This window comes from Leptodactylus fuscus, chromosome 2 (assembly GCF_031893055.1).
Source record: "Leptodactylus fuscus isolate aLepFus1 chromosome 2, aLepFus1.hap2, whole genome shotgun sequence".
Classification (NCBI taxonomy): domain Eukaryota; kingdom Metazoa; phylum Chordata; class Amphibia; order Anura; family Leptodactylidae; genus Leptodactylus; species Leptodactylus fuscus.
Genome location: NC_134266.1, coordinates 23,506,216 through 23,530,839, shown reverse-complemented (window position 1 = coordinate 23,530,839; position 24,624 = coordinate 23,506,216). Strand labels below are relative to the sequence as shown.

General features: G+C 45.4%; 2 protein-coding genes across 3 annotated transcripts in view; one reads left to right on the top strand and one right to left on the bottom strand.

Moving 5' to 3' along the window:
- RCAN1 (regulator of calcineurin 1) overlaps positions 1-10,231 on the top strand; it is a 66,604-nt gene extending 56,373 nt beyond the window's left edge. For both annotated transcript variants that reach the window (XM_075263505.1, XM_075263506.1), the window contains exons 2-4: positions 1,582-1,755; positions 1,948-2,107; positions 5,142-10,231. In XM_075263505.1, coding sequence (XP_075119606.1) covers positions 1,582-1,755; positions 1,948-2,107; positions 5,142-5,320 — 513 coding nt within the window. In that variant the 3' untranslated portion in view covers positions 5,321-10,231. The remainder of the gene's footprint in view (positions 1-1,581; positions 1,756-1,947; positions 2,108-5,141) is intronic.
- Positions 1-24,624, bottom strand: part of CLIC6 (chloride intracellular channel 6) — a 374,274-nt gene that overhangs the window by 86,542 nt on the left and 263,108 nt on the right. The window lies entirely within an intron of this gene.

Sequence of the window (24,624 nt, the reverse complement as noted above, 5' to 3'; positions counted from 1 at the left end):
TTGAAACAGCCTGAAGAATGAGCATGTCGCTTCTTTTTCCGGGAGCCAGCTTGTTTGGGCATTGATTTTAATGGGAGACGTTTTTTTGGTCAGGATTTTGAGACGAATATGGCCTCAAAATCCTGACCAAAAAACCCTGTGTGAACTTACCCTTTTGCTCATTCTTCAGGGCGTTTCGCCTCGCGATTCAGCCTGAAGACACTCCCTCCTCCCGACTAGGCCCATTCATTGGGCCTAATCCGGAGTGGAGCACGCGGCATTCAGTCGCGGCTACCCGTCTTTTGGACAAGTTGGCAAATCTGGCTAAACAAGTATCGTACATGTACCGTATTTTTCGGACTATAAGACGCACTTTTTTTCCCCAAAATTTTGGGGGAAAAGAAGGGTGCGTCTTATAGTCTGAATGTGGCGCCTGGCATCCGCTGTAATAGAGAGGCGGAAGCCGGCGAGGGATAGACGCCGGGGCCTGAGACATCGCTGCGCTCCTCTGTCCTGCATGAAGCCAGCAGCAGGGGCGATGCTATTCCGCTTCTCCGTCCCCCCGCCGCTGGCTTCGTGCAGGGCAGAGGAGCGCAGCGATGTCTCAGGCCCGGCACATGTGATGGAGTCTATCCCTCCCCGGCATCCACCTCTCTAGTACAGCGGATGCCGGGTCAGTATCGGTGGCCTCTTCTCCCCCGGGGCCGGTCCCCACCGGCCCCGTACCTGTGACGTTGCAGGCCGGCTCCTGCTCGGCGATATCGCAGGAGCCGACCTGTTCGGGTGACAGCCGGGAGCCTAATGAGGCTCCCGGGCCTGTCACTGCTATATATTAGTATTGCGGCTGGTCTCTATGACCAGCCGTAATACTAATAGACAGAATGTCCCATAGACGGCAATACAGTTGTATTGCCGTCTATGGGACTTGCAATCAAGTGACCGCAGATTCAAGCCCCCGGGGGGGAATAAAACAGTAAAAAAAAAAAAAAAAAAAAAAGCTTTAAAAATATATAATAAAAATATAAAATGAATAAAAGTTCTAAATCACCTCCTGTTTTTTTTTTCAATACAAGGTGATCTACGAAATAGACATTCCCCAAAATGGTATGACTAAAAAGTACATCTGGCCCTGCAAAAAAAAACGCCCTATGCATCCCCGTACAGCTGCAGGGTCACCTGTCAATGTGGCCTTGCAGCTGTTGCAAAACTACAACTCCCATATATTAAATATTTTACCAGTTTTTGCTTCAAAATTTTTTTTCCCTATTTTCCTCCTCTAAAACCTAGGTGCGTCTTATGGTCCGAAAAATACGGTAACTATTGTGAAGAGATGGAGGGGTTTCAGGGGAATTTTTGCCACATACTAGTTGAAGACCATGACTGCAGGATCAGACTACAGGAGCCTTCTGATATTGTACAACAAGACTGCCTGATATCCTTTGTCTGATGCAATAATTTACATTCCCTTTAATGCAGTATTTTCCTTTTCACGCTTGTCTATTTGTGTTGCTTTTTACGTTTTTGCAGTTGTATGTGATGGATTCCTGGAAATATAAGTTGTATTTTTAAATCTAAACATTTTTTTTTATTCCTCTTTTGCAGACCAAGTTCGAGTCCCTGTTCCGAGCCTACGATAAAGACGCCACCTTCCAGTACTTTAAGAGTTTTAAGAGAGTGAGGATCAACTTCAGTAACCCACTGTCGGCGGCGGAGGCGAGGATCCAGCTGCACAAGACAGACTTCCTGGGGAAGGAGATGAAGCTGTACTTCGCACAGGTCTGTCTGAGCCGCCATTGTAATGGTCTGCTAATGTGAACTGTAAGCACAACCTGCGGGGCACTACAGGTCTCAGCATGACCTCTGGCCAGTCCAGGCTTAAGATTTAGTTCCTAAATTCTGCCAAATCCCCTCTATGTAACGTAACCTGTCCAGTGCACGTCAGTAATCCTTGTCTTGTTCTTTTTGTAGACCTTGCACATAGGAAGTTCACACCTGGCCCCCCCAAACCCTGAGAAGCAGTTCCTTATCTCTCCTCCGGCCTCCCCTCCAGTGGGCTGGAAACAGGCAGAAGACTCCACCCCGGTCATCAACTACGACCTTCTGTACGCCATCTCCAAACTTGGTCCAGGTAGGTGCAATGAATATTGGTGACCCTGCTGCCCATGTCATTTTAGGAATCCATCATAGACTACTGTTCCCCTTTAGGACCCCCCTCGACAAGCCACACTGGAGATCCACCATGGCAGGCTTAAGCTGTCTGTATATTACATGGACATCCATTCATCAGAATGGCTGCCTTGTAATACTACATTTCTCCTGAGGGGGAGCTGCAGAAATAGCCACAATTTTTTCTGTGAAAATCCGTTGTTTTCTTGAGTATCTGTCACCCAGTGGCTCTTACTGTCCTTTAAAGGGGTTTTCTGGGACTTGCACATTGATGACCTATGTTATCTGTGATTTTTTGGGGGGTCTCACACCTGTCTTTGAACTGTTTGAAGAGGCTGTAGTGCTCACGAGGGCTGCAGTCATTTACCAGACAGATGATGCAGCAGTAGCTCAGTTCCTTTAGAAGGAATGGGGCTGAGCTGCAATACCAAGCAAAGTCTCTGTGATATGTGTGGTGCTGTCCTTGACATTCAGTGAAGAGGCTGCAACACTCATCTGTATGCTGCGGCCTCTTCATCCAGCTGATCTGAGGGGGGGCCCGGGTATCGGAACACTTCTAATTCCTTTTAAGCGTTAACATGACCATACACATATTAGTGTGGGCCGATCCTACTTATTTCAGAGGGATTCACCCAACTGTCTAATGTATATACATACATATATGCATTCTCAGCTTAGCCAAGCATGCATGTGCATGGTGCGTCCCAAAAGAGAGGCCACCAACTAAACCAGCTTTGGTTGACTTCTCTCTACTGTGTATGGCCAGCCTTAATATCATTTTTTTTTTTTTGTCAGGCCTATTAAAGGGATTCTATCATTAAAATGCAATTTTTTTTTCTCCCTAACACGTAGGAATAGCCTTAAGAAAGGCTATTCTTCTCCTACCTTTAGATGACTTCGTTCTGTAGAAATCCCGGTTTTCTTCTGTATGCAAATGATTTCTCTCGCAGCACTGGGGGCAAACTTCTAGGCCTTGGGCAGAGCCGACTGTGCAATTTTCCTGTGGCCGCTTACACAGTAAGCGGCCACAAGAAAATGGCTGCGGCCATGCACAGACGGCACTGGACGGCTGGAGCCGACTGCGCATGCCTAGAAGTTTGCAGCTAGCGCCAGAAGAAGAAACTGAGTGAGGCCGTTCCAGATGAAGATAGAGGTGTCGCTGGAGAATTCTCTCGCAGCATTGGGGACGCCCCCAGTGCTGCGAGAGAACTCATTTGCATACAGAAAAAATTGCATTTTAATGATAGAATCCCTTTAAAAGACCATCGGGAATAGTAATGTATGGATGTAGCAGAGCTGAGTTTATCATTATGTCACACTCTCATACCTTTTGACTCTTCATGGTGGGAACTACTGTCTGACCACAGTATCTTCTCATACAAGCACACAGTGACGGCCCCAGCTCTGCTACAACTAGCTCCGCTTTCCTTGGCTTGCCCTATAGATGTTTGGTAGGCTGCGTTGCTGGTGCTGCTCCAGCTCGGGCCGTGGCGTTACATGGTGGTCATTTATTTCCTGTGCAGGAAGTAGAAGTGACTGACGGAGAAGGTTTCCTCGGAGCTGTCCAGAAATAGCTGCCGATGATAGAACGTGCGGGGGCCAAGTTTCCATTCTTTCCAGACAAAATCATTCACTTCTTTTTCTATGCCGCAGATTTTTCCTACATTAGTGTAAAGGGGGAAAAAAATATATCCCAGGACGGATCCAACAAACAACGCCTCATCCTCTTAAGTAATGTGGGAAAACTGGCGCTGGGCGACCAGGCGAAAATGCCGGTGTATATCGGATGACATGGAAGCCAGTCCCATGCTTATGTCACGTCCTGATAAATCATTAGGATAGCCCATAAGGCTTGTAACCCAGCTTTTCACAGACCCTGAATGACTAATAACTGCATCCCTGTTTAAAGGGGTTGTCCAGTTTACAGGAGCCATTGTTGAATTAAAGGAGTTTCCACTTTTTAAGACTGGTGCTAGGCCGTCCATATTAGATCTGCGGGGTCTGACACCACGGACCCCCACAGATCGCTTCCAATAGGGTTTACATTTTTAGAACAGTGTAGGTCCTGGCAAGTAAATAATACCGGGAGCCATGTTGTCTGTACAGATAATATAGGGGGGCCCAGGTGTTGTATCCCTAATATTGATGGCCTATCCAATAACAATAACCGAATAACCCCTTTAATATAGGGGTCCTCTTTTTGTCGTCCTCATGACTTGGCTAGAGAGGAAAGCAGTTATAATGAATATCTCTCGCTCTGAAGGACCTGTCCTGTATTAAATAGTCAGCCATTGATATGACTGGACACAGTGTAATACTTAGCTTCTCCAGTAGTAGCGCTGCAGGAGAAATAAACACTTACTGCCAGGTTACTCCAGATTGGTGGAGTTCTCACAAGGGAACACTTTATGATCTGCTTACAGTCAAGTGACCCTGTATAGGGGACCTTCTGAAATGAACCTTTAAAGGGGTTTCTTGGGACTTGCATTTTGATGAATCTTTAAGATCGGTCATCACGTTGTGATTGGTGAGGATCTGATCCCTGAGACCCCCGCCGCTTAGCTGGCTGAAGAGGCTGCAGCATTTGGTTGAGCGCGGCGCCTTTGTCAATGAATATCAATCACAGCACCGTCCATTGTATAGTGGCTGCGCTTGGTATTGCAGCTCAGCCCCATTCAATTAAATGGAACTGAGCTGCTGCAGTACCATGTGACTGGTGAACGTGATGTGGAGAAGGGAAGAGGTTGCAGCACTTGTAAGGTGATCAGCAGGGTCCAAAGAATAGCTCATCAATATACAAGTCCCAGAAAACCTCATGGATTAGTGGGCGTCCTTGAGCCTTGACCCTTATATATGTCTAAATGGAAGCCGCCACCACGTCTTGTAGGGCCCCCCCACCCCTGTTCGATACCAAAATAATAGAAACTAAAAATATTAATTTAAAAAAACCTTTGATACCATGATGACCATTGACGATTGCCCCTTCCTCTTCACAGGAGAGCAGTACGAACTACACGCCGCCACAGACACCACCCCCAGCGTGGTCGTGCACGTCTGCGAAAGTGATCCCGAAAACGAACTGGAGGTGGAGGAAGACGAGGACGGCACGAGCAAACCCAAACCAAAAATCATCCAGACGAGAAGGCCAGACTACATGCCCATCCACCTAAGCTGAAGAGGAGGACAAGACGCGTTTTGAGGAGAAAAAAAACGTCATTTTTAACTCCATGAAATTTTTGTAACCTGAGGCCGACAGAACTCAGCAGCGTGCAGCGCAGCGGTGGGAGAAGCTGAATTTATACACAACTCGCCTCTTCCGAACTGCTGTACTTTTATGGCTTGTTTTTATTGGCCAGGCAGCGCTCTTCGTTTTGGAGAGTCCATTGGGCCCTTATACAACGACTGATGAGGGGGAGAGCGATTTTGCCGGCTTTTAAGGCCTTTTTATTTTTATTTTTTTTTATTTTTCTTGCTTTTCCGAAGATCGTAGTGAGGGCTCATTGCTTGGCGGCCCGTCGTGTGCAGAGACCGCGGTGGCTTCACTATTAACCTACCTTTGTACATATTTGCTGGACTGCGCACAACTGTCTGTTGCGAGCCGGGAGGAAGAGTAGAACTTTTTTTGTTTTTCAAATTTTTAATATTATTATTTTGCATGTGAACTCATTGCTGACACTTTTTTTTTTCTAATTATAGATTTTAGTTTGGGTTTTTTTGTTTTTTTCCCCTTTTGCTGTCTCTGGTGGACTGTGTGACTGCGCTTGCGGAAAAACCGAACGTATCGGCAATGTTTTTGCAGGTCTCATGTATGGAACGCAAAGCCGCGAGAAAACAAAAAAAAAAACTCAAAAACTTTGGACTTTCTACCTTACTGGTTCATTAGCTATTGATCGTACGTACAATCTGATATATGGACATGACTTTTTCCTTTGCAGTCGACTAGCTTTTTCTGAATTCCTGTTGAATGTGTACGCCGTCCGTGTGACCCCGGAAAGACCACGAGATAAAGTATGCAATACCTTACTACCTGTGTGCTGCTGTGAGAGTCCGCACTGTGACATACAGTATAGGTTTTTCCAATTCAAAATGGTGTCCGTCGTCATTGCCTAGTCACGTGACCATTAACCATGTTTGTTTTCGATGATCGGCACAGTTTACATGTTCGCTATCACTTAAAGGGGTTGTCCAGGAATTGTACGAAACTCAAGGGCAGACTGGGTAGATGTAGAGCAACATAAAGAAGTCCTGGTTGCCTATCCCTGACGTACAGTCCTGGTCCCATTTACCTCCTGTGCTGGGACTCACTGGGTCAGATAGGAAAGGAGGTTAGGACCGATGAGACCAGTGATTGGTCTCATTGGTCATGTGAGTTCCGGGCACGGGAGGGAAAGAGGATCAGGACTGTACAATGTGATACAGTGAGGCAACACGGTGGCTCATTGGTTAGCACTGCGGCCTTGCAGAGCTGGAGTCCTGGGTTCGAATCCCGCCAGGAACAACATCTGCAAATAATTTGTATGTTCTCCCCGTGTTTGTGTGGTTCTCCTCCCATTCTACAAAGACATACTGATAGGAAAAAATGTACATTGTGAGCTCTATATGGGGCTGACAAACAAAATAAAAAAGAGATACAGTGAGACTTTTTGTTTTTGTTCTTCGGCACACCCCCCCATGGCCCCTGAGTTTCTGGACAACCCTTTTACAGGGACTTCACACTATAGATATCTATGGTATAATAACTGGATGGTTTGGTCATTGAGGACAACCACTGGGACCCCGGTGATTCTGGCTTGGATTGTAGACTAATTTGCATACACATTCCCATGTAGCATTGCAAGACTCCCTAAGTAGAATGAGTGGCGTCTCACCCAGCCTGCCATTACCCTAGGGACAGAATCCCCCCCCCCCCCAAAAAAAAAAGGTGTTTGTAGACTGTATATTAACCAGTAAGATTCCCTGCGCCCGCTGGCGTCTCCATGAGGTGAAACAGTTCCCCAAAGATCTTCTATTGACCATTTATGAAAAGTTATGGGGATGGGGTACCTACATTGTCAGGCAAGGCTGGGGTCCCGGCCGTCAGATCTCTGCTGATATATACAGTCCAAAACATCTCTAAGTATATGATCTGCCCCCGCCCTCTTGAGACCATGTACACATGGCCGCCTCTGCTATATTCGGGTATATTTTACCGATTAGGACAACCTCTGCTCGCCAAGGTTAAAATGGCCAATGCTATTTTAGACTAGCCTAGGTCGTCCATCATTGGATACAGATACAACGGCTGGTGACAGTACCTGTGTCTCTGTCCAGACATTTAAACTGCTCCTAAAATGCAAATTAGTATAAACCCCGCCCCTTTTCAGTCTCCCGTTCATGGGCTTGTCACAAAAATGTTGCTAGTATCTGTTTCATACATCGAGGTTTACAAAAAAATGCCCTTTTTAAAAAAATTAAAAAAAAAAATTCTTTTTTTTTTTTGCAATTCCATTCCCCGCCATGTGGTGGCGCCGTTAATAGCCTCTTTCTTTATACCTATGTAAATAAGTAGTTAGGCTTAAATCACGCACAGAACGTATAGTCGGCGTTTTATCTTCCTTGGTATAAATGAACCCAGTTTAGTCCATTTTTTTGTTTTCATAGGCTTAGTGGGGTGACTTGTGTGCCTTTCCTTATTTTAGTAGAAATTCGCCCCTCTTATTTTATTTTTTAGCTAGGATGTGCACTGATTTCTAACAAAAAAATCAGATTTTAGCGTTGGTGAATTACATTTGCGTTGAAATGATCTATTGCTTATGTGATGTGGGCCGTAACCCATCGCAACTGGGTAACCCTGCCGGTCAGTAGGGGGGTGGCCATGTGGGCCTCTAGTCATTGGGTTTGAGTAGGAGAGGATCGGATGTCCTTTGTGCCCCTGGCGGCCATTTTGATGAGCATACCTGCCCTAGTAGTAGTCATGGGTCACCGATGACGTCACATACCGCATAGCTTGTAACGGTAAAGCCATCCCAATAGCCAACCCCGATCCTCTACATGCTCTTACTGACTCTTGGGGGCCAACCACGTTTGGTGTGTAAAGGCCAAATGTGACCATAGACAACCCCCATAGACCTGACAGATACCGAAAGAGGGTCCTATATAGGGATCCTATTAATATTATAAATGTGAAAGTTTGTGGGTTTGTGTGTTTGGATGTTTGCATGTTCGGATGTTTGTTCCTCAATCACGCAAAACCCGCTTGACCGATTCGGCTGAAATTTTCCACAAACATAGTTAATACACCCGATTAAACAATAGGCTACTTTTCGTCACAATAGCGCACATACGTTTGTGCCAGGACCCCCACAAACCCCAAACTCACACCACCATCTCTGCAATCTCACACAGTTTGGATCATAGCAAGCCACAAAATTCCTATTCCCCTCTACAGCCTCGCCCCTCACCCCACACAATCTCATATACATATACTTTACCACTTTGCCCCTCACCTTAACGATACTCCAGGAGGTTCTCTTTAACGCTCCGGAGCAGCCATGTTTGCCGACCCCCACCGCTCTGACAATCCGCGACACCCCCCACCCATGTCAATACCCCTAGGCGGTCTAAAAAATGCAAAAAAAATTTTAAAAAAAAAAATATTAAAAAAAAATAAAAAGGATTAAAAATTCAAATCACCCCCCCTTTCCCTAGAACACATATAAAAGTACTTAAAAACTGTGAAACACATACATGTTAGGTATCCCCGCGTCCGAAATCGCCCGCTCTACAAAGCTACACAAATATTTTTCCTGTTCGGTAAACGCTGTAGCGGGAAAAATGGTCAAAAGTGCCAAACCGCTGTTTTTTCACTGTTTTGATTCTGATACAAATTTGAATAAAAAGTGATGAAAGCAATAACATTTCCCGAAAATGGTAGAACTACAAAGGACACCCGGTCACGCAAAAAAAGACGCCCTATACATCCCCGTACACGCACGTATAAAAAAGTTACGGCTGTCGGAATATGGCGACTTTTCAAAAAAAAAAATTTAAACAGTTTTGGATTTTTTTTAAGGGTCAAAATGTAAATAAAACCCTATAAATTTGGTATCCCCGGAATCGTACCGAAACACAGAATACAGGGGACAGGTCATTTTGGTTGCACAGTGAACGCCGTAAAACCAAAGCCCGTAAGAAAGTCGCAGAAATGCATTTTTTCTTGAAATCCACCCCATTCTGAATTTTTTCCCTGCTTCCCAGTACATTATATAGAATAAATAATGGCGGCATCATGAAGAAAAATTTGTCCCAGGAAAAATTAAGACCTCATATGGCTCTGGGAGCGGAGAAATAAAAAAGTTATGGGGTTTAGAGGGAGGGGAGTCAAAAACGAAAAACGAAAAATGCCATCGGCGGGAACTTCAAATACTTCTGTCCCAAAGTCACTATGTAAAGTTTCTCACAACACCGTATATATAGCAGCTCAAATACAAAGTAACTGCAACACAAAAGTCTCATGTATTGTCTGAATTACAGCAAAAACAAGATACAAACTTACATTTCATATCCCATACCTTATACACAGTACGAAAACCTTACCCGTGCCTGTATATACCCACTGCTACAATCACCGCAGACGAAGTCGCGGGTACCAGCTAGTATGTCCATATACCTATGAATGACACGGCGCTGTATAAGTTGGGGCTTTATATACAGTGCACCTTCCGGAAAATTACCGAATATAGCTCCTAGACATATAATATGGACGCATACAATGTATAGTGAAGGCGTTTACTGACCATGTTTTACAAAAAGAGCACAAGATGAACCCTCTTAGATTCCTATGAACCATCAGATTAGCATTTGTTGTGTCAGTCTTCACTGCAGTTCTGGCATTCTACTCCAGAATCGGGAAGCTCAGGAGGAATGTGATTTATGATATGTATACACATAAACTGGTCAATGGGGAGCGCAAGGGTCATTGCTCTCCTGCGGGATCTGTGATCGGACCGCCTCTTGTTCCATTGGTTCTTACTCCTTATAAACTGGACGTCCACATTTTTTTCATCTGTTGTATAAATGTTTCCGGACAATAAACCTTCTTTGTATTTGTGCGTTTATCAGCCGGACTCCAGCCTTTGTTTTCCTATTATTACAATGAAGTCTCCGACCCTCCTTGTCTTTATCACAGTGCTTGAGGAGCTGAGGTGCATCAGCACACAACTTACACAGACTGCATGTGTAAGTGTGGGAGGTGGGGGGGGGCAGGGACTTGATCCTGAGCAAATGATCTTCAGAGATTTTGAGAAAATTCAGGTGGGCCTGGTCAGATTTTGGCCACATGGAGGTGTCGTGCTTGTCCTTTACCGTTATCAGTTGCTCCCTAGCATAAGACAATTGCAGCTACGAAGGACATTAGAAAAGGTGAAAATTCCTTAAAGGGATCAGCTGTTATGGCCGAAGGAAGCAGAGACTGGCTGTAGATCAATGGGCCAGCCTGGGCCACCAAGTGAGAATCACTCTAGCTTAGTAACTGACTTACAGAAGGGGGCGCTAAGCAAAGGACAATCCGGAGCACTGAGGGCGGCTCCATTGCTCCAAACTACTACGTCCCACACTGTCCTAATACAGTGAGCTATGCTGAAATCCTGCCTAGCCCTGTGTTCACACTGGCATATTACAACAGATAGGTTAGTGTCACCAGAACCAGGATATCACCCCAGCCCTGCATATTGATAGGTTAGGGGGCATTCACACGGAGTAACGCATTGCGTGTATCACAGCCGTACACGCCGGCGTTACGGCAGACTGCCGAGCACTTCCCATTCACTTCAATGGGAGCGCTCGTAACAGCAGCGTGAATGGGAAGTGTTCGGCAGTCTGCCGTAACACCGGCAGTTACTCCGTGTGAATGCCCTCTTACTGTCACCAGAACCAGCATATCACCCCAGCCCTGCAGATAGATAGGTTACTGTCACCAGAACCAGCATATCACCCCAGCCCTGCAGATAGATAGGTTACTGTCACCAGAACCAGCATATCACCCCAGTCCTGCAGATAGATAGGTTACTGTCACCAGAACCAGCATATCACCCCAGCCCTGCAGATAGATAGGTTACTGTCACCAGAACCAGTATATCACCCCAGTCCTGCAGATAGATAGGTTAGTGTCACCAGATCCAGCATATCATTCCAGCCCTGCAGATAGATAGGTTAGTGTCACCTGAACCAGCATATCACCCCAGTCCTGCAGATAGATAGGTTAGTGTCACCTGAACCAGCATATCGCCCCAGCCCTGCAGATAGATAGGTTACTGTCACCAGAACCAGCATATACACATCAGGAGTCTCAGGTGTGTAGGGAAATGAAGAAGATTAAAGCAGACAAAGCTGGAGGACCTGATGGTATAAGTGCAAGAGTTCTTAAAATGTGCAGTGACCAGCTATGTGGCGTTATTACGCACATGTACAATATGAGTCTAAAGCTGGGGGTAGTACCTCGACTGTGGAAAACATCTTGCGTGGTACCAGTCCCAAAGAAACCCAACCCGATGGGTTACAATGACTACTGACCTGTAGCACTGACATCCCACCCCATGAAGGTCCTAGAGAGACTGGTCCTGACACACCTACGCCCCCTAGTGAGCTCCGCTCTGGACCCCCTCCAGTTTGCCAACCGGCCGGGCATTGGGGTAGATGACGCCATCATCCACCTTCTTCATAGAGCTCTTTTTCACCTGGAGAAACCCGGGAACACTGTGAGAATAATCTTCTTTGATTTCTCCAGTGCGTTCAACACCATTCAGCCAGGGCTACTGAGGGAGAAGCTGAACCTTGGTGGAGTGGACCATCACCTGTCCTACTGGATCCTAGACTACCTGACAAACCGCCCTCAGTATGTGAGAGCCCAGGACTGTGTGTCTGACACTGTGATCTGTAGTACGGGGGCACCACAAGGTCCAGTTCTTGCCCCATTTCTCTTCACACTGTACACTGCTGACTTTAGGCACAACTCATCCAGCTGTTACTTACAGAAGTACTCCGATGACTCTGCTATAGTCGGCCTTATCACTGATGGCGACGATAGGGAATACAGAGACTTAAACCGGGATTTTGTTGAATGTTGCCAGCGGAACCAGCTCAGGATTAATGCTGGGAAGACCAAGGAGATGGTGGTGGACTTTAGTAAACGGAGAAGTGCTCCGACCCCGGTGGAGATCTAGGGGACATGTATTGAGATAGTCAGGACCTATAAGTATCTGGGTGTGCTCCTCAATAATAAACTAGACTGGGCCGATCACCTGGAGGTGCTGCACAGAAAGGGCCACAGCAGACTCTACCTGCTCAGGAGGCTGAGGGCCTTCGGAGTCCAGAGGACACTTCTTAGGGCCTTCTTCAACTCTGTGGTTGCCTCAGCCATCTTTTTCGGTGTGGCCTGCTGGGGGAGCAGTATATCAACCAGGGACAGAAATAGACTTGACAGGCTGATCAGGAGGGCCAGCTCTGTCCTGGGGAGCCCCTTGGACCCTGTACAGGTGGTGGGTGACAGAAGGATACTGTCTGTGGTGACCTCCATGCGGGAGAACAAATCCCACCCCATGTGTGGGACCTTGATGGGACTTGGCAGCACTATAAGTGACCGTCTGCTTCACCCCAAGTGAGAAGGAGCTATCGCAGGTCCTTCCTTCCAACCGCGACCAGGCTGTATAATCTACATCAAACCAAGCGAAGAGCTCTCCGCACAGAGAACTAATGATTATGAATGTCCTCCTTCTTTCTTCTTCTGTTCCTTAGCTGCTATGGACTCCTAGTATATCTTCTCTTCTCAGCATATGTGTGTCTACGTCTGTAATATATTACTGTGTATTATCCTGTATCTGTATTACTAGGCTGCTGTAACATGCTGAAATTTCCTCACTGTGGGTCTATTAAAGGATTATCTTATCTTATCCTTGAGGGGTTAAATTTAGCTGTACTGCAGTTTGCATTTTCTCCACTAGGAGGAGATATTGCATCAGTAATGTAGACATTAAAATACACCGCCGCGTTCCAAGTTATTATGCAAATTATATTTTTCTCTGATTTTCCTAAATGGTTGATGCAGATGGCCGTCAGTCTAATGTCCAATCTACAACCATTATGGTATAAATCACATTTTATTGGACAAGGATAACTTTTTTTTCCCCCACTGTTCCAAATTACTCTGCACATCGAAGTTTCTAAACGTTTTATAGCAGGCATGTCAAACATAAAGTTTAGAGACAAAGTTTGAGACTTTTGTGCGGGCCGCAGAGGTGCAAAACTCACGCTGCTGTACGCTGCTGTGTAGACGTGATGTGACGTGATGACGTCACATCGCGTCTACAACTGATAGCACGCAAGAGAGAGAATGTGGCGGGGGAGCGAGAACTCGGAGTCGTCGAGGAAGGTAAGTTTAATGTGTACACATAGAGGTGGAACGTGAAACTGGGGGCAGATGAAGGAGGGGACGGCATGACACTGGGGGCAGAGATGGAGAGGACGGCATGACACTGGGGGCAGAGATGGAGAGGACGGCATGACACTGGGGGCAGAGATGGAGAGGACGGCATGACACTGGGGGCAGAGATGGAGAGGACGGCATGACACTGGGGGCAGAGATGGAGAGGACGGCATGACACTGGGGGCAGAGATGGAGAGGACGGCATGTGTCTGGACTATCCAGCTTCTGATGGGGCCCTCCAGACCCCACAAGGAACTTCTGTATAATCTGTTAATAAAAGTTATTGTGTATTTCATAGTATTCTTAAAGATTTAATAAAATTGGCTGTTGTGGCCGCCTATGCCATACTAAATAGTAATATACTACCAACCGCAGAAACCACTAGAGGGAGCCTCTGCCATAATACATAGTAACCTGCTGCTGTCACCACTAGAGGGAGCCTACTCCATACTATATAGTAACATGCCGCCAGACGCAGACACCATTAGAGGGAGCCTCTGCCATAATATATAGTAACCTGCTGCTGTCATGACTAGAGGGAGCCTATTTCATACTATACGGTAACATGCCGCCAGACGCAGACACCACTAGAGGGAGCCTATTCCATACTATATAGTAACATCCCGCCAGCAGCAGACACCACTAGAGGGAGCCTACTCCATACTATACAGTAACATGCCGCCAGACGCAGACACCACTAGAGGGAGCCTATTCCATACTATATAGCAACATGCCGCCAGCAGCAGACACCACTAGAGGGAGCCTACTCCATACTATACAGTAACATGCCGCTATCCCCAGACACCACTAGAGGGAGTATATGCCATAATCTATAGTAACCTGCCACAGTTACCACTAGAGGGAGGCTATTCCATACTATATAGTAACATGCCGCCAGACGCAGACACCTCTAGAGGGAGCCTCTGCCATAATATATAGTAACCTGCTGCTGTCATGACTAGAGGGAGCCTATTTCATACTATATGGTAACATGCTGCAGACACCACTAGAGGGAGTAGATGCCATAATATATAGTAACCTGCCGCAGAAACCAATAGAGGGAGCCTATGCCATAATACCATCATCTCAAGCCGCAGCAATGACCAACCTCAGTCAGTTACTTCTAGATCTTTCCTTCATGTCCTGATACACCAGCGCGGAACCACTTTTAATGTACAGTCCCCTATATTTTTATTTAGCTCCGATACCCTTATATAGTGACTTTTCCGGGGTCACTGTGAGCGATTTCCTCATTCCCAGCCGCAGTAACTATTATCCTTCTGGGTTCTGCTGAGTTGGCGCTATGAGTTTCCTTGCCCATCTGTGGGCGTCTGCCGGCTGCTGCGTTACGATTTGTCAGAGACCTGTGTGGAATTGGGTGGAGATCAGTGTTGTATGTTAATGGTACGTTATGTACAGCAAAGTAATTGATGTCTATTATTGTCCTATAAATCACAGAATAATTGCGCGTGTAGCTTATACAAACCTCACGATAATCTTTTTATTCCGGTCTATTTAGAGCCTTCAGGACTGAGTGATTTTAAAGAGGACCCGTCACCAGATCTGACAAACCGAATGACATCCATCACCTGATTGGCGCTGTTACCATGAGCATTTTGGTGTTTTGCTTCTTCAAATTAAGGTCTACTAGCCAAGTGGGCGGTAACTCTGCATAGAATACATCAGGGACCCCAGCCCTAGCTTTAGTGTTTTATGAGGTTACATGATGCGTATAGAAGTCACAGAGACACACAGTCAGTAGAGAAACACACAGAGATGGTGCTGCAGCTTCTAGTAAGTGTTTTACCTCACTCCAACTGCTAGATACACAGCTACACTGCTCAGCACTTTTCCATAATGTCCTCTATGCTGCTGCTGCTGCTGAGTGAAAGTTAAGGAGCAGAGCAGTGGTGTAACTAGCAAAGACTGCGCCCCCTAGCAAACTTTTGACTTGCCCTCACCCCCCCCCCCCCCCACTGCATAGCACAACTTACACAGTATAACACCCCATTTACACACACTATAGTGTCTCAAAGTTGCCTCCAGATAGCATAATGTCCCATAGCGGCCCCTCCACAGAGTATATTGTCTCATCGTATCCCCTGCTCACAGTATTATGTTCCATAGTGGCCCCTGCTCACAGTATTATGTCCCATAGTGGCCCCTGCTCACAGTATTATGTCCCATAGTGGCCCCTGCTCACAGTATTCGGCCCCATAGTGGCCCCTGCACTCAGTATTATGCCCCATAGTGGACCACCCATGAACTATTATTACACTCTGGGGTCTTTTCAGACCCCAGATTATAATATTCGGAGTCCCAGGGGAGGATACAACATTAAAAAAAACTGTATTACTTACCTCTCCCTGGCTTTGTCACACTTCCCGCTGCTTTCAGCCAGATGTCACAAACGTCACGTGAGCTAGGTCGCATAAAGACACCGGCCTGTCCCACGTAACATCAACAAATAGGCCCAAAGACTGCTGGAGCACAGGAGAGGTAAGTAACAGTATTTTTTATGTTCCCTCACCTCCCCTAGACCTCTGATCATTATGCTCCAGGGCCTGAAAAGACCCCAGAATATAATGATAGCAATGTTTGTTGGGGTTCACGGGGCTGCGGCCTTACCTACCAATCCCCGCTCCTGGTCACAGCCGCCTCCGCTTCCTCAGAAGGGGAGCAGGAGCGAGGATCAGGTTATTCCAATTGGTGAAAAATGCAGAATTTTGTGTTCATGGCCATATGTTGGGTCTTGTGGATTTTACAGGATCTTAGTGTGACGGCAGTAATTATAATACCGCAGGATAATGGTTAGCATCTGGGTCACTGAGTTTGGGCTGTCCCTGGTTATTAGACTCAGTAGAGCTGTGATAGTCCTGCTATATATTTAGTGCTATAACAATTATATCCTCCGCTGACATCTCCAGTGATATCGCCGGTAATATATTGCATTTTGCTGGAAAGGTGACAACTGACAACCTTGTATGTATAGAATTTTGCAATGCAAATTAATAATTACTTCCAGGTATGACAGGACTGAAGGGAAAGCCCCAGCGATTATGCCCTGGTTTACCTGTGCAGCGGGTTTACATTACGGTCATACATAGGACAGTGGTACCCAAAATGCTCCCCATGCCTGGGGTGCAAGAGATCAGGAGCGTCCCCTGTTGACCCTATAATGACTGCCAGGTTGCAGAACAATATTGTATGGGGACGGTATACTAGATGGAGGGCACTTAGGGAGCATTATAATATACCAAATCCACCCCTGATTGTGCGGTACATTAATGGGATCCATCGTGTTTATACTCTAGGTTATAGTGTTACAGCTGTCTGAGGCGAAAGTACTACAGTAGCTACAGGGCAAGGGGGTCCGTCCAGGGTCACTATCAGGGCATTATGATTGTTACTTCTGTCAGGGGCCGAGCCACACAAGAGAAATGAAAGGGCAAGGCTTCCAGCACCCCTGCACCTTGTGAACAGGACCTAAGTGGTAGCTATTTTGGAGAAAAGAACTAGTTGCATTACACTGCAGGACCCATTACTTTCTCCAAAGCCAGCACTGTTGCACCCTATTTGCAAGATCCTGACACTGAACAATCAGGGCATTGGTCATAGGGGCACATACAAAGGTCCTGACCCAATACCTACATGTTCTGACATTCATCATCAGCTCCTATTGTATAAAGTAATACTGTACCTCTAGGTTTTAGGGCCCCTTCTACAGAGGAGCTGGCAGAGAAGTACAAAGGCAGGCAAGGGGTTTGTGTCTTTATATCTGGTCTCTAGAGATGAGCGACTACTATTCGAAACGGCCGTTTTGAATAGCACGCGTCCATAGGAATGAATGGAAATGGCCAGCACGCTGACTTTGCCAGCGGCCGGCCGCTTAACCCCCTGCGTGCCAGCTACGTCCATTCATTCCTATGGCTGCGTGCTATTCGAAACTGGAGTTTCGAATAGTTGTCGCTCATCTCTACTGGTCTCCATAAGTCTATGAATTTTGTTCTCCAGATTTTACAATATACTGCATTGCATTACCATTGCAGTATATTGTACCAGTGATCAGAATGTTTGGGGTTCAAGACCCCCCAGTGGTACTAAAAATAAAAGTAAACAAAAAAAAAGTCGAAATGTTTTTAAAAAAGTTAAAAAAAAAAACCCTAAATATTTAAAATAATTTAAAATCATCCCCGTTCCTTAGGTCAGAAATAAGGTCTGAGGCCTATATAAAGTGGTAGTTGGTCTTGGGGTAGTTGCCCGTGATTTGTTAAAGGGGAAGCTGGTCTGTAAAAGGGGTCTTGTCTCTGGTCTAAAGTGTGAATTAATGTTTGAGATCTAAGTGGGGTCTGAAACAAGTTAGATGCCCCTAAGAACATATGAATTAATTCTAGGATCTGGTGAGCGAGGCGCAGAACAGGGTTTGTGCCATACATTTGGTGCAGGAAATCTTGTAACTTCCACAGATAAAATACATTACAAAATTTAATTGTCATATGAGGAAATCAAAGTGGAAAATATAAGACATGAATGTGAGGATCAGTCATTCAGGAAGCGCGGAGGATTCTGCTGCTGATATGAGAAGTGTTACAGAAAGCAATGGACGATTTACATAGATATCAACAACCTCCCTGCCAAAGTGTCCCCATTACTGTAGGTGACTTCAGGATAATCCGCACATGAGCAACAACACTAGATCTGGCCATTACATGAATTATAGTTAGAATTTTTTGTATTTTTCTCCTCTGCAGTCTCTGGTTTGCAGTTGTCCCTGAGTAGAGATGGGCAAATTGGCTCATAACGAAGTAGAATTGTCCTGAATATTCCAAGTTGTTTGGTTTTTTTAAATTAAACAAATGTAGATTTGGTTCGGGTGAACTGAAATGGCTCAATAGGTAGAGGCCCAAGTATTATAGGTAGAGGCCCAGGGGAGGTGAAAAAAATAAAAAAAAAACACTCATACTCATCTTCCATTACCTCTCTTGGGCCTCATCACAGCATCCAGCGCTCTTCTGTAATGTCATCATTCTACACTATGTTTTATAGATCAGTTCCTAGGAGCCCTGACAGTGTTATACACTATGTTTTATAGATCAGTTCCTAGGAGTCCTGACAGTGTTCTACACTATGTTTTATAGATAGGTTCCTAGGAGCCCTGACAGTGTTATACACTATGTTTTATAGATAGGTTCCTAGGAGTCCTGACAGTGTCATACACTATGTTTTATAGATAGGTTCCTAGGAGCCCTGACAGTGTTATACACTATGTTTTATAGATAGGTTCCTAGGAGCCCTGACAGTGTCATACACTATGTTTTATAGATAGGTTCCTAGGAGCCCTGACAGTGTTATACACTATGTTTTATAGATAGGTTCCTAGGAGCCCTGACAGTGTTATACACTATGTTTATAGATCAGTTTCTAGGAGCCCTGACAGTGTTCTACACTATGTTTTATAGATAGGTTCCTAGGAGCCCTGACAGTGTCATACACTATGTTTTATAGACCAGTTCCTAGGAGCCCTGACAGTGTTATACACTATGTTTTATAGATAGGTTCCTAGGAGCCCTGACAGTGTTATACACTATGTTTTATAGATAGGTTCCTAGGAGCCCTGACAGTGTTATACACTATGTTTATAGATAGGTTCCTAGGAGCCCTGACAGTGTTATACACTATGTATTATAGATAGGTTCCTAGGAGTCCTGACAGTGTTCTACACTGTGTTTTATAGATAGGTTCCTAGGAGCCCTGACAGTGTCATACACTATGTTTTATAGATAGGTTCCTAGGAGCCCTGACAGTGTTTTGACAGTCAGTCAGGAACCCCCTTCCTCACAGTAGCGTCTATAGAGCTGTACTGTGAGAGGAGACGTTGCTTACCGACCAGCCATGACAATGAGCAGTGAGAACCCCTCCCCAGTACTCGTCTATGGATGAGTACTAACAGGAGGGGAGGGAGGCGCTCTCACAGTACAGCTCTATAGGCGCTGCTGTGAGGAAGGGCGCTCCTAACTGTCTGTCAGAAACGCCCTTCTGACAGTGAAGAGTTTTCAGTACCGACACCGATAGCTCTTCACCAGGAGCACAGAACGTGAAAGCCTACTGTCGGCTTTCTAGTGGTATATAAAACTGCATGTGCCCAGGAGATGAAAGGTCCTCTTTTACATCTCAATATACTGTACATCACACTATAAGAATAAGGCCTAACACAGTGTCCCGCAGCAAAAAAGCAATGCAGGAAGAACCTCGGCGCCAACACATCAGTTTTTCCTGCAGCGCTTTTTGCAGAAACTCCACAGAGATTTCCTCAGAGGACTTTCTGCTTCCATTATACCTATAGGGACACTGTAGGTGTTTCTGTAAGTAGAAGTGTCATGCTGCGATTTCCAAAAACTGCAAGTTACCTACACTGCAGCTCCGAAACGCACATAACCAAACTCCTGTAATTCACATTGCCGAATGTAGCAGAGCTTAGGTAGTGCTATAACACAGCTGAGTAGGCTCTCCATATGCAAAGCTGTCCATACACCTGGGTATGCTGCGCATATGCAGCAATGTAGCAGAGCCGAGACGCGGCAGCAGGCAGGGCGCACTGTGCCAAATTTCAGCAACATCCGTTCCGGCGGTTCTAACTCAGAAGCTCCTCCACCACTGACATAAGAACACTCCTGTAATCTAAATGGCCAGGTGTAGCAGAGCTTAGTCAGCACTGTAGCACAGTTCAGTAGGCTCTTCATATGCATGCTGCGCATATGCAGCGATGTAGCAGAGCCTAGACACGGGAGCAAGCGGATCATCAACAAAAGCAATTAGCTAAATATAAGCGGCTCCTCGCCAACAACAACACGCAGACGAAGTCGCGGGCAGATGCTGATATATATATATTAGCATATATACATTCATATACCATATATAAGTCAAATATATACTTATATGAATATATGAATACTATATATACTCATATATAGCCATACACTCACACATACATTATTATAGAACATATACATTTATATAAATTCATATAACATACATAAGACAAATATATACATATATGAATGTATTAATACTACTGTATATATACTCACATATATACATACACTCACACATATACATTGTTATAGCATACTGAATATACTCATACATACCTGTATACAAACATACAGTACTCACACAGTATACAAGACACATAGTTTAACCCTTAAGTACTATCATGGTGTCTATCATAATCATATGTGTATGGTAGTGGTGTATGATAGACACCATAATAGTACTTAAGGGTTAAACAAATATATACATATACATATTAAATATTACATTTTACTAAAAAAAGAAAAAATATACTCACGTTTGTCAAGCAGAAGGGTGGATCATCGCAGCAGGGGGAGGGGGAAGTCCGGACTGCAGAAAAACTTCTTTATTAGTTGACAGCGAAGGGAGAAGCTGCTGCACAGGGTGTCCTCCGGATATATACTCCTGGTGTCCTCAGTCACCCGATGTATACTTTCCCTATATTAGTAGGGAAAGTATACCACGGGCAGGAGGCCCCTGTGTGTGTGTCAGGGCCCTGGGAAACTGCCGGCGGCCGGTCATCTTTAATCATTACAGTGCTACCGGCAGCCTGGGGCCCCAAGGTTACAGATACAGCCCCTGTTACCACTATCAGTCCTCATTTTGTCAATGCGAATGCATTGGACAGGGGCCCGACCCGGCCCCTGAAAATTCCGATCGGGCACCTGAGCAATGCATCTGCATTGGTAAAATGTGGACTGACAGTCAAGGAGCGGGGCCCATCGGGGGATTCAGTCCGACCCTGAAGCCATACATAGTCATACATAGCACCTAGGACATAACAGGGGCTCCGGAATGATCTTATTTAGATGCCTATTAAACTGGCATGTGGTAGCAGAAGACAGAAAGCAGCAAATATCGATAAAGGACAACGTAGCACATGGGACTTGTAGGGATGTGGAGTTAGCTGGACATACAGTGCATAGGGGCTTCCCCTCAACATGAGGAGTCTGTCCTATGCCTATCTGTGGTACATCTGGTGGAACAACTCACCATTGTCATTGTATACAAGCCGTGCGCCTCTGCTGTATCTCACATACAATCAAGGTCAAAGGGACGCGGCCGTCTCCGAGCAAGATATGAATTTTCCATTTAATTAAGTCTAACATTAGGCGAATTGTCATTGGACATAATGAAGTTTAACCCATTCCCTTCTGACTCTTCTACAGGTTACAGACCTCCAGGAAAAAATCATCTACCAGTGAGGGCTTATTTGTATACCTTACCCAGAATTCTTATCAGGTCTAATAAGTCCCTGTTCCAGTCTCTCCCTATTACAGACATTACGCCTTCTAATACTCTGACACACTGCAATCTGTAGAAGAACCCAGCAGCAAGTATTCAATTTCCCTACACTGCCCCCACAGGGGAAATCAGGTATTACACACTAAAATCAATTGGCTGTACATCTAAAGCTCAGATGCTCTTGGACCTTCAATGTAAGATTTACCCTTGAGGCTGAACAATGAACAATCGACCCCCTACTGTAATAATTGTAAAACTGTAATATTCATTAAAAATAGTGATTTTACGTATGTATGTGATAATACAGATTGCAGATCTCACATTTCACCATTGTCCCCTGCTGGTTCATTGTTGGTGATTTGTTGTATTGCATTGTGGGAGATGTGATTACATAGATAACATATGACAGAAAAATATTGAAAATGACAGGTACAGAGATGCACATGACAATCTTAATCTGGGCACCCACGGACATTTGTTGATCTTGGCACCAGCTAAGCATGTTCTTCTGATGCATGCTGTATCTCGCAGAACGTGATGGAATGGAAGAGCTTAACGCAGCTGTCAGTATGGCAGAATGATCGGTATGACACTGCCCCAGTTCTTACTAAAGACTTGAGCACCACCCTTGGCAGATCTTTTGTCTTTCTCCGAGATAATATCTGAGTGCTGAGCTCGCCAGATAGTCAGTCAGCACCTTTGCAGCCAAGTCATCGACTGGGGCGGCACAGTATCATGACCAGGACTTGCCCTGTTACCAAATTCTGCTTGTAGAAGAGAATCCCGAGGTCCTGGAGCAGCGCAGAGGTAAGACTGCTCCTTATAGCTTTCAGTCTCATTTAAGGTATCTGCACGTCTCCTTCCTTCAGATCCAGCCCGTTCCTGCCCCTAAGTACCAGGTAATTTGTTTCATCTTCATAATCCAACGATCATAACTTTTTTGCATTTTAGCATCAACACGAGGTTTGTTTTTTTAGTTTTCCATTAACACGAGGGTTTGTTTTTTACAGAATGAGTGATATTTTATAATGTCATTATTGAAGGATACAACACATAATGAATTTTAACTTAATTGATTATTTTTTTTATGTTGAGGGGTTTGGATGTAAAAAAAATGCAATTCTGCTGTTGCTTTTTGGATTTCGTAACATCCTGCAGTATGAGGCTAAGGCCCCACGGGACGTCCCACAGCAATAAAGCGCTGTGGGGAAAAATGCGGAAGCAACGCACTGCGGTTCTTCCTACAGCGCTTTAGAGAGAAAGTTCGCGGAGTTGTTACAATAAGGGTAAGTTCACATGATGTAACGTGCCATGTGATATGGCACGTATACGGCGTGTGAGAGTTTGCGCGCCGTAAATGCTCCCATTGATTACAATGTTAGTTAGGATCGTATATGCCGCGTTATTTTACGGCTGTGATTTTGCGGCGCTCAAAATCTCACACGCCGTATACGTGCCATATCATGCGGCACGTTACATCGTGTGAACTCCCCCTTATACCTATGGGGAAACCACCAGTGTTTCCGTCGGTATATTTGACATGCTGCGATTTCCAAAACCGCACAGCGGTTTTTACCGCAAAGTGGGCATGGGCTTCGCTCTACTGTTAAACGCCGCGATTTGTCACCCTATTTTTGATGAGTTTAAGGTATTTTGCTACCATTTTGGGATACAAATTTGTGATTAATGTTATTGCTAGGAAATGGTATGAACAACTTGGTCTTACAGCCGACACCTGCTGTCCATGGCATGGGCCTGTGCCACCCCTGCACCATTGCTGCACCTTGACGTCGAGTTACATCCAGAACCAACATTTGAAAGGGTTAATTCTGTAAAAGCATCATGACAGAGCTGCAGGGCAGTCACGTTTGTAACAATACGCTGTGACGGAATTCAGCTTGGTGGAGGCCTCTGGGCAAATAAAGAGAAAAATTCCGCCATCCCGCCTCCATAACCCGGATTACTATAACCTTTATAGCAGTCACATAATAGAGGGTCAGTTTGGACAAGAATGTGGGTGATGTTTGTTGCGCCATTTGATGACTTTCAGACCACTTAATCCAGGGTGACTCCAGATTCTTCTTCATTTGACCTACTAGTCATGGTCTGATGGCTTTGTACTGCTCTCTAAAGGTTCCATCTGGGTTCAGGACTCAATCACAGTCTTTGGGGTCTTTTCTTTACATTCTCTACCAGAGATGCAGGAGTCCCACCACAACCTGCTGCACTACCTCTTTGGCCATAGAACCGCTTTCGAAATTCAGGATGAGGAACCTGATCTCTGTTTCACACCTCCAGTTTCAATATGATGTCCTCTAGAAAGGTATGCTGCTTGGTGGACTCTACCGCCACCACTTTCCAGGCCTTTTCTTCAGGAGACTCAAGGCAAAGTGCACCTGGTTCAGCGGCGGCCTCCAGGATACAGTTCTTTCCATCATACTCACACCTTGGGTTGTGGTTATGGGGTACACAGATATGGCCTCCTGTGGCAAATTGTGTTCCTCAACTTGCTCTGATTACTCCTCCTTGAGTTTGGATTCTGACGAATTCACCTCATAAGTCACCTCTCTGTGTGGCCATTGAACCCTCTTTTTGGAGCCCAATAATGGGGTAATGAAGTAACACAATGCAACTGCTTGAAAGTGAAAGGCTTATCAGTTGATGACCAAGTCCCGCACCTTGCCAATAAGCTGCTTGAATGAAGT